The sequence below is a fragment of the Zingiber officinale genome, chromosome 8B (genome assembly GCF_018446385.1).
Source record: "Zingiber officinale cultivar Zhangliang chromosome 8B, Zo_v1.1, whole genome shotgun sequence".
In the NCBI taxonomy this organism is placed as follows: domain Eukaryota; kingdom Viridiplantae; phylum Streptophyta; class Magnoliopsida; order Zingiberales; family Zingiberaceae; genus Zingiber; species Zingiber officinale.
Window position 1 is genome coordinate 13,497,011 of NC_056001.1, and position 10,821 is coordinate 13,507,831.

Below are 10,821 nucleotides of genomic sequence, written 5' to 3' on the forward strand. Positions count from 1 at the left end.
GTAGAAGACTTGTAGCACGATCTGCTTGCAGAGATGAGCTTTGAGATGATCAGAAAATAGTATTATCCAGCCTCAGATCTCGAGCCCCTTTTTATAAGTATCAAGTCGTGTTGTGGAAGGCACTTTCAAGGACCTTGAAGGCGCCTCCAACCTGAGAAATCTGATCCTGACTTTGCTGTGCTTTATCTGTGACGAGGTCCAACATCTATCTTGTGGAAGGCACCTTCCATGAACGGTAGGAAGGCACCTTCATTCACCTAGAAGACACCTTAGGTACTATTCACCCGAGACCTTTGTGCTTATTTTTGCCCTGCAAAATATGTTAGTCCAATACTACAAGGTGTACCTTGCAAAATAGAGTTAGCACAATCATAGTAGAGATTAGTAATTAAATCATGTCTTCCCGAAATCAGGATCTAGTTAAGATCTCGATTTAGGTTTCCGAAATAGACCTAAATCGGACCAACGCCTACTGTCCCTTTGAACGGGGATACGTCCTCACTTAGTCACTCTCCTTCAGTGACTTATCTCTACTTACCAGGTGTAGAGTTACCTCCTGAATCACACATTCGGATTTCGGGAATTACACATCCTGATCTACAAGAATCGCATATCTGGTCTTCTCTAATCGAGAATCGCATATTTTGATCTATCGGAATCGCACATCTTGTCTTCTTCCATCGGGAATCGAACATACCGACTGCCAATCGGGAATCAAACATCCTGAAACCTATGCACTGAGTAAATGTATTAGATCAAGATAACATATAACTTAACTCACTTGTCATTCATCAAAACTGAGTTAGACCGTTAGTGCAAATTGTACCAACAAGTTACTTTTTCGATGTAGTCCATCTTCACGTTTAGGATCAAGAAGAGAGGTTGCCATAGATGGTTCCAAATTTTATCTTGTCTGGAAGCGATGAGGATGGACCAGTGGTGATGAGGCGTGTGATGTGTGCATATCCGGAAGTGCACGAAAATATTGTCAAGTAATAAAGATTGAATACATAGGGATCGTGAATCAAGTACTAGTCATAATGACAAAATAAGTTATCTAGACAATCAAAGGTGGTTGAAGTCATGAAAAATCTATGGAGAGAGAGAGAGAGAGTTGAGAGAGAGATGCAAGTAAGAGAGAGTCAAGGGAGAGGCAGAGAAGAAAGCTAAGTCACAGAAGTGGGTGAATGGGGAAGTGATTCTAGGACTTCAACTTCACCCAAATAATCATCAACACCTAATTTATATTTTATTTCATATCCTCAATGGGTATTTATGTAAGTAGATCATCCTATGGCATCCGATGTAAACTTTTGATACTACAATGACGTACAAATCCTAATCATTGTCTACTTTCAGAATGATCGTAACTAGTGATCGAAACGTAGGGGGAACCCTGCCACAAGATCCCTCGGCCTTTAATTAACCACTTTTCCTACTACGTGATAATGAATTAGATTTGATCCATCAAAATCTATGACGACTTCCTCGTGGCATACCGAGTTGCACTTTCGTATCTGACTCTCTGCATCTCAATCTTCTATGGCTCGAAAGGTTGGATTCTTCTTTCAGTTCATCCCCAAAACCCTCATGGGATATGAATATCGTACTTTTGGCATTGATATCGTGTTAATACGGTAGATCTGGACCATAAACACACATTTCATCAAATAAGTAGCAGGTAAACTCAATGGATTGAATGAAAAGATGTTTACATAACAAAAGGGCTACTCCTTATATCCTAAAATCAAGAGAAATACTCTATTATAAAGGAATTACAAACCAAAGACACTAATAAAAGTATTCATACAATTCAAATCAAAGAATAAAGATAAGAAATGCTTAAGGAGAAATTCCTGGTGTCTTCGGAGTGGTTCCTTGTGCCAGAGGTGGATGAATTATCGGAGTGGATGAAGGTGATTGCTCTATAATTTCCCGTAGAGGGGGAAAACCCTCTCCCAAGGAGGAGGATAAAGTCCTTTGGTCCACGATACTCAAACAAGAGTTTGCTTTACCCTCTCCCAAGCTGTGCAGATTTGTAAGTTTACATGACTCCACCAAAATGAGTTTTCTGACCCTTTGACTTAGTTTTCTTAGGGTGAACCCTGAATTAAAAATGTATATCTTGAAATTATCTGTATTTTCATAGATAGTTTGACCCATAACTTGAATCGAGCTAAACGTTATGACCATTTTACTTTTGGTCCAAAGTGTAGGCCGAACCGAGCACGACTCGTGGTGCCCGACATTGGCACTCGTGTTTAGCTCTGAAAAATGCCCAATTTGGGCACGAGTCTTACCCAGCAGCATGGGTGCCCGTGGTGGGCTTTGTGGAAAGTGTTTTAGGGTTGCTTTGTGCCCAATTTCTTTCGTATGAACACGTTTATGTCATGAGACATTACCGAAGCATGTTCCTTGATTAAAATATCATTTTGATAGTCTTTTGAATCTTTTTTCTTCGTGGATGCTTTGTGTGCTTGACTCGATAATGAAGCTTGATGTTTAGTACTCCATTTTAACTCCAGATTCACGTCTTATCAATGAAACAAGCATAAAGTAGTTATCCTAAATAAAAAAAAATAAAAGTAACAAAATCCAAAGGAATAGGATGTGCAAATACAAATTATGCTCATGAAACTCAACAAGATATATAATAAATGATACTTAAAAATATACACAATCTACACTCATCAGCGTGTAAATTGACCGACTCCATGAACTCTTGAGAAAAGAAGGAAATCGTCAGTAAGTGGGTTAGGGGGTTCCTAGCGCATCTACTTTGACGATCAAGTCAGAAATAATTGTGGCACAAAGATGATAACAAGCAGCAACCAATAGAAGGAGATACATATGTAGGTGCGCGCGTACCTATGCCAACATAGAAGAACCCCCTTTTATAATGTCCCTCACAATCTCCGCATTAATGAGACATTATCCTATAATCAATCAATCTATCATATCATTATGCTTATACTGCATCCATCAAACACATCAGTATGGAGAAGGTGTGTTGTGTAAGTATTTGTACATAGATATGGTCCTCTAACAAATCCACGTGCTGTATTAATGATAGTAACTGGCTTTTGGACCGAGAGGCCTCTTGGGTTGTTAGCCAGAAGATGGACTTATTAGAGAGCTCATTTTTGTATATAGCCTAACTGGGCCAAGTGAGATTCTCAAAGGGAGCAGAGTTTTATAGGCTATCTAGCAAGTTATTATTGACTCTTTTATGACATGTTCGATCAATAAGACTGATCGGGAGAAAAAAGGGGAGCAGAACCCTGGGTGAGTCTGGTCTGAGTTAATTAGGAGTAGAGCATTAGGGCATTGAGAGATTGTTCGATCGGCAGGGTTTATCTGGAGATTGGGAGTAGGGCCCGGAGCAAATTTGGTTCGAGCCAGGAATGGAATCCACGAAGATCCCGTCTGATTGACATAAACTAGGGGTGTAAACGAATCAAATCGAGCCGAATATGTAGAAAAATTTAAGGCTCGAATTCGACTTGAAATAGGTATATTCGAGTTCGAGCTTGATTCGAAGCTCGAAAAATTCAAAATGTTTGGTTCGAGTTCGGTTCGAATTAGGGCTCGGGTTCGAGTTCGGCTCGAAATATTCGAACATGTTCGCGAACTATTCGAATTATTGCTTGAAAATAGATTCAAAAGGGTCGATTTTTTTTAATATTTATTTAACTTATATTAATAAATATTAAGGCTTGCGAGCGGCTTGAACAATATAATTTGGGCTCAGGTTCGGCTCGAAAAAAAAGTTCGAACATGTTCGAGTTCAGCTCGAATTCAATAAATTCGAATATGAATCGAATATTTTCGAGCCGACTCGAAAAGCTCGCGAGTCGACTTGATTTGTTTGCAGACCTAACAAGGATGATCGGGAGAGAGGGGAATTGAGTCCCGAGGAATCCGATCCAAGCCAGGAATGGGCCCATGGAGAGCATGTCCGATCGACAGGGCCGATTGTGAGAGAGGAGAGTTGAGTCTCATGTGAGTCTAGTCCGCATCGGGAGTGGGGTCCACAGAGAAGCTGTCCGATCGACAGGGCCGATCGGGAGAGAGGGGAGCTGAGTTCTGAGTGAGTTTGGTCCGCGCCGAGAGTCGGGTCTACAGAGAGCTTGTTCATGTTAGAGTGTATACTGAAAGTCTAAGCTTTTGTAAACATTTATTTTGAATAAAGAATCACATTTGGTCAAATTACCTACATTTGTTTGTAGTTAATCAATTAATTTATATTGTAGATAACATAGTATGTGGTGTCACATACAGAAGATAATGTTATCAGTACCTTATAAATTATAAACAGTAGCTCACGATCAAAATGGAAAGGAACAAACCATTGGAAGGTCGTAGTGTAATTAGGTATTAGTTTATCTTAACTATATAATTATACTATTACACTTAGAGTGTATTGAGTAGGACCATCAGAGGTCGTTTCTTTTATACTGACTTTATAAAGGAACAAAGATCTCAGTTATTATGAAAGTGTGTGCTCTTAATCCTAATATAATAACAAGCACATATATTTAATATTCATTTCTTTAATTTATCAATGGGTGAGATTTAGTTCGATAAATCAATAAGCCCGATAAGTTGGGAAATGATATCACTTATAGTGTGTGTTGTTGATTATAAAAGAAAACTGTGTCCTAGTGATCTAGGTTGATAATGTCCCCAAGAGGAGCTCATGAGGATTGTCATGTTAAACCCTGCAGGTGGACTTAGTCCGACATGACGATAAGGTTGAGTGGTACTACTCTTGGACTAAAATATTAATTAAATGAGTTGTCAGTAACTCACTTGATTAGTGGACATTCGACATCTTAAACACAGGGAGACTAACACACTGATAATAAGAAGGAGCCCAAAAATGTAATTTGGGATTGGTGCGGTAGTTCAATAATAGTTCTCTAGTGGAATGAATTATTATTGATAAAATTAAGTTGTGTGTTCGGGGCGAACACGGGATGCTTAATTTTATCGGGAGACCAAAATCAATTCCTCCTCTCGGTCCCTATCATAACCTCTTAGTTATAGAGTACTATACCCACCTATACCCACCTTCATACCCATGGTGTAGGGGCCGGCCAAGCTAGCTTGAGAACCAAGCTAGTGCCGGCCAAACCTTGGTCCATGGGTGGCTGGCCCTAGCTTGAACCCAAGCTTAGGTGGTCGGCCCTATTAAATTAGAAAAGAATTTTAAATTTAAATTGTTCTTATGTGGAAGATATAATTTATTGGAGAGATTAAAAATTAAAATATCTTTTTTATAAGTTTCTACAAAAGATTAAAGAAAGAGATTAAATCTCTTTCCTTATTTGTAGATTGGAAGGATATTTTATTTTTCTTATTTGTAAATTATTCACATGTTGAAAAATTAAAATTATAGAAATTTCTTTTTATCAACTATGAAGGGATTTTAAAGAGAAATTTTATTTTTTAAAATTTCCGAAGACAAATAAGGAATTTTAATTGTTGATTAAAAATTGCCTTATACACTAAGAAAAGGATTTTAATTTTAATTAATTAAAATTTTCCTTTTCAATGGCAATAAAGTTAAGGAAGTTTTTATTAAATTTTCCTTATTTGCCAAGGCTAAAGGATTATAAAAGAGGGGTTTTGGGTGTCTTCAAGGTGAACAACCTCTATTATTTTCTCCCTCTTTTCTTCCTTGGTGTGGTCGGCTCTTCCCTTTCTCTTCTCTCCATCCTTGTGGCCGAAACTCTCTTCTCTCTTGGAGATCAAGGAGTGGCCGGATTCTAACTTGGAGAAGAAGGAGAGAAAGCTTGCATCCCTTGGAGCATTGGTGGTGGTTTCTCTTCATCCTTGGAGGTGCTCTTGTTGTGGCCGAACCTTGCAAGGAGGAGAAGAAGGTGCTTTGGTGGTTCCTCATCTCGGAAGATCGTTGCCCACACAACGTCCGAGGTTAGAAGAGGAATACGGTAGAAGACCTAGAGGTTTTTGTTTGCAAAAGAAAATGTATACTTGTATTTAATTTCCGCATCATACTAGTTTTATTTCTTTGTAAAAATACCAAATACAAGAGGCATGTAATTCTAGTATTTCGAATTAGTTTTCGATGTTGTGTTCTTTTGTTTTTCTTTTCCTTGTGATTTGATTGTTCTTTTTGGTTGACCTAAAGTTATTTAAGGAAATTAAATATTAGCTTTCCTTAAAAGGCTTTGTCTAGGCGGTGGTGGTTGTTCCCATATCTAAGAAGGCCATGTGTCTCGCCATGCAGTCCTGGAAGCCAATTTTGAAAATTAATATTTAATGGAATTAATAACCTAGGTGATTTGGATCAAACATGTTAAGTTCCGGGCGATCCAAGTTTAATTTAAAAGAACACATGGTAGCTAGGAAAAGGCTCAGACCTTTGTACAAAATTTTTGTACAGAGGAACCATTAGATTTTCCGAGTAGCAACCAACAGTTTAATCGCTAGGGTCGATTGTGAGTGTGGGGCTCTACTAGGCCAAGTATTTGGCTTTTTGACTCACCGTGGACTTTGACAGCCATCTATGGAAGCTTATTGACCCCCGACCCCACGGGACGGTCCTTTTCCTATTCACCGTATCAAAGGCCGCTTGGATAGACGTGAGCATTTTTTTTATTTATCTTAGAGACTGATGGAAAACTTCTCTAAGAATAGATTGATCACTTTTAATTAGTCGATTTGAAAATTTTAAATAGTTGAATATCTGAAATACAAAACAAGGGAAAAGAAATCAATAACTCTAATATTCAGTACTAAAGACAAAATTTAAATCAAGAACAATGCAATTATGCAATACAACAGGCTTCTTTTTTTTCTTTTTTGTTTTTTTGCCATGTTGGACTCAATTTACTTTTTGTTACTTCGTCTAACTAATCTTCGAATACCAGATTTGAATGAAGGGAACAGAAATGATTTTTTTTTTGTTAAACATCTATATTACAAACCTTTTTGCTCATCCGAACTCCGTTCCTCCTCTCGTGTTCAATGATTGATAATATCAGATAATAAGAGAGTGCCTTCTCTCTTGACCAATTCCAACTGCTGTGCATTGTAAATTTTTTTTTTTATTGGGATGACAACTTTAAAAGCCGTTTGAATATGAGCGTTTTTTAATTTATTCTAATGGTAAAAAAACCTTTATAAGACTAAATTGATCACCTCCATATTTAAGCTGTTCAAAAAGTTAATACTTGGATTAAAAAAGCGGGAAAGGAAATCAATAACTCTGATATTCATACTAAAGACAAAATTTAAATTAAGAAAGGAAACAATGCACGGGCTTTTTTTTTTTTTAATGTTGGACTTAATTTACTTTTTTTACTTCGTATGATTAATCTTTAAATACTATATTTGAATGAGGGGAACAGAAACGATCCTTTTTTTCAAACATCTATATTAATATTATAAACCCTCTTGCCCATCAGAACTCCGTTCCTCCTCGTGTTCAAATATTTATAATTTTTTCTGATTTCTTCTCTATCCATCAACGAGTTCCTTGTGTGTTATAGCACAGCGGCTGTAGTAATAATGAGAACTCGCAGATGCTATTGTATGATGCAGTATTTCTTCACTATTTCACTCTCTGTTCTTTCATTAATACATATTGGTAATTAGCTGGAATACTTATTCTGATTTTTTTGTTTCCATCCAAATTCCCGCATATTATGCTGTAATGGTTGTTGCTGATGGCTGTTGTTACCACTGTGGTTCAGTGTATTTAGGTTTGTTATCGTGAATACTGAAACATCTTACCCAGGAGGACGGGTCATTTATCTTTAGATTAGTTGGGTGAAATTTGAACAAGTGAATTATATATACAAAACTAGTAAACCAGCACCTTATTCTAGCAAGGGAAAAAAACAAAGAAAGAGTGTAAACAAGCTCCCTAATCGTGTTATGGCCGATCATGACCCTAGTTATTAATTTGACAAAATAAGGAAAACAGAAAAAGCACAAAAGATGGCATGTTCAAACTTGAGGTTGAGGTGCCGGGGCGTGAACGGTGCTCTGAAGGAAAGAAAATGATTGCAACCTCTTCTTTCTTTTAATAATCCACATAACGCTCCTCCCATTCTCAGCAGGAAGGTCGTTTAATTTGATGCCAGCGAATAAGATACAAATTTAACACTCAGCTTCCAAACATGCATATTTCGAGTGCCAACTGTCTCATTTGGATTTGTGATCTTCTTTCTCTTATTACAATTAATTTGCACCACATTTTAAAATCTGAGTTTGGCAATGCCTTAACTTATTCCTCTTAATGCAACATTAGGAATATGCTGCTCTTATGCTCCTCTTCCATGTCTGTATATAACATATTGGAGAGGCAATTTTGCAATCCAAGGACTTGAACAACAACCATGACAAGAAACTCTTCTCCCCGCTCTCTTCTATTCCTCCCTCTTCTCTTGTCAACTCTATGTACAATCACAGCGCAAAGCTTCGACTTCTTTTACTTTGTCCAACAGGTTAAAATCACTCCGTAGCATCTTCTTTTCTTCTTTTAATCTATGTCGTTGATGACTCACAATGAAAACAGTGGCCCGGGTCATACTGTGATTCAAGGCGAAGTTGCTGCTATCCCACCAGCGGAAAACCGGCATCCGATTTTGGCATCCATGGGTTGTGGCCTAACAACAACGATGGGTCTTACCCCTCCAATTGTGATCCTGACAGCCCTTATGATCCTTCCCAGGTTCTGTGCTAAGTTCAAGTTCTTGTCAGTGTCCCTTTCCTGTTCTATTTCCTTTCATTTCTTGCCTTACATGGTTCTGTTTCCCGTTCATTTCTTTATCCTAAATTTTCTTGTTATCAAATGCTTACTTTGGAAGGATTCAATTATATGATAAAGGCAACGGCCAGGCAGGGAAACTGTACTGGCAATCTAATCACTAATTTCCTATTGATGTTGTTAAAGCTTTCAGTGTTTTGCATATTTATCCTGTCATAAACTGGAAATTGTAGATTAATTTGCTGTTAAATAGACATTGCATATGTGCACATTATTACTCAGAAAATGAATCAAACTAGAAGTAGTATATTCGTATTAACAAACAAGAAGAAACAACTGCAGATTAAAGACTTACTAAGCAGCATGAAAGCTAACTGGCCAACCTTGGCATGCCCCAGTTCAGATGGCTCCGAGTTCTGGAGCCATGAATGGGAGAAGCACGGCACCTGCTCCGAGTCCATTCTGGACCAGCATTCTTACTTCGAAACATCCCTCCAGTTGAAGAAGCAAACCAACCTTCTCCAGATCCTTGAAGATGCAGGTGATTACCAACACAGTCCTCAATGATTAATCCATTGCAAATATATATATGCTTTATGCCTAGTCCTCACTCACCGACCATATCTGGCTGCAGGCATTCATCCAGATGGTGAACTATACAGCCTCAACAGCATCCGCAGTGCCATCAGTGATGGAATTGGCTACACTCCTGGAATCGAGTGCAATGTGGATGAATCAGGGAACAGTCAACTATTCCAAGTCTACCTGTGTGTGGACACTTCAGCAACTAACCTCACTGATTGCCCAGTCTATCCAAGGAGCAAGTGTTCTTCATCAAGCATCGAGTTCCCTTCCTTTTGATGCGAAGTAATCAACTTCTTGCAGCTTATTCAAATGAAATAACACATCATTGCATCGAAAGAACTAGCAAGCCTAGTTATTCCATACTCTTTCTCAAATTATTGCTAGAATAAAGGATGGTAAGTTGGAAATAATCCATTGATGAATTTTTAGAAGCGATACAATTTTAATTCTTCTTGTGCAAAAGAATGCCGCTGCAACTGAACTTGTTTTGTTGGAAGTGTCAGTAGTAAAACAGGAAGAAGAAAAGATAGAAAGGAAAATGTGTTGAAATGAAGAAGAAATAGTAGTAAGTAGTAGTAGATAGACAACAAAAGACTTTGTAAAAAAGATACTCGAGAAGAGGACCCTCTTTTAATAGCTTCACTAAAATCAAATTGCAAAAGCTTAAAAAGAACGCCATGGCGTTAAGTGACATGAGTATAACGGCTATCCACCAATAAGCTTGAACACAAGTTGATTGATGAATGATTTACCCTTCCCTATTTTAGTCTTCAACTCATGATCTCTACTTTGAAAACCACGACAGCTTTATGATACAACAAATCCCGGCATTATGTATGAGAAATTAATGAATGTTCTATATTTAAACACTAAGTTGGAACTAATTCTCTAGGTGCCGGGCGCTTGTTCCATAAGGAGTGAGGACCAACCTTTTCTAGTGACCTGTAAATGTTTTGAAGTAAAAAAAATTTAAGTTGTACCATCAAGACAAGAGTAAACATTGCTTCAAAATTGGACCTACAAATCATTATTCGAAATGAATTAATCAATTAATACAATGAAGAATGTTCACTGCACCATTGTCCGGGGAGTCCTCTCTTCCCTGCTCATTTTTAATTATATTCGTCCCATGCATCAAAAGTTTTTTTTCGAGGATATGCATCAACTGAAAATTGTCAACTCCTAAGCACCCGGACCGTGTCTTACCTGCTAACACTCTTTTTATAGTGTTGCTTTGATAAAGAAGATTATGCCATTTTAATCGGATCATCTTCCCTGATCGCTGTACGCGCTGCGACATCGAATGCCAGGTAGTTAGCATGCATGTCCTGGAAGAGCCGAGATGTCTTGGTCCATAAAAAATACATCTCCTGATAGATCACTTATAATTACAATCGGATCATAGTCACAATCCAGTCATAATTAGCTGTGATCCCTTCTAGAATTTACCGTTATCTCTAGATTATAATTTGGATCGGGACAGATGGCTGAAGGCA

At 37.9% G+C, this 10,821-nt stretch overlaps 1 protein-coding gene across 1 annotated transcript; it reads left to right on the forward strand.

The window, feature by feature from the left end:
• The first annotated feature begins 8,369 nt into the window (after positions 1-8,369).
• On the forward strand, positions 8,370-9,768 carry LOC122013523 (extracellular ribonuclease LE-like). The gene is made up of 4 exons (XM_042569794.1): positions 8,370-8,477; positions 8,549-8,704; positions 9,083-9,281; positions 9,375-9,768. Exons 1-4 carry the CDS (start codon positions 8,370-8,372, stop codon positions 9,599-9,601), a joined length of 690 nt encoding a protein of 229 aa, XP_042425728.1. The 3' UTR covers positions 9,602-9,768.
• Positions 9,769-10,821: the final 1,053 nt, after the last annotated feature.

Bases quoted from the DNA above. Each gene is read 5' to 3' on its own strand.
- LOC122013523 (XM_042569794.1), top strand. From the start codon at position 8,370: ATGACAAGAAACTCTTCTCCCCGCTCTCTTCTATTCCTCCCTCTTCTC. The intron at 8,478-8,548 runs GTTAAAATCACT...CAATGAAAACAG, and splicing joins TCTTTTACTTTGTCCAACAG to TGGCCCGGGTCATACTGTGA. The intron at 8,705-9,082 runs GTTCTGTGCTAA...AAACAACTGCAG, and splicing joins GCCCTTATGATCCTTCCCAG to ATTAAAGACTTACTAAGCAG.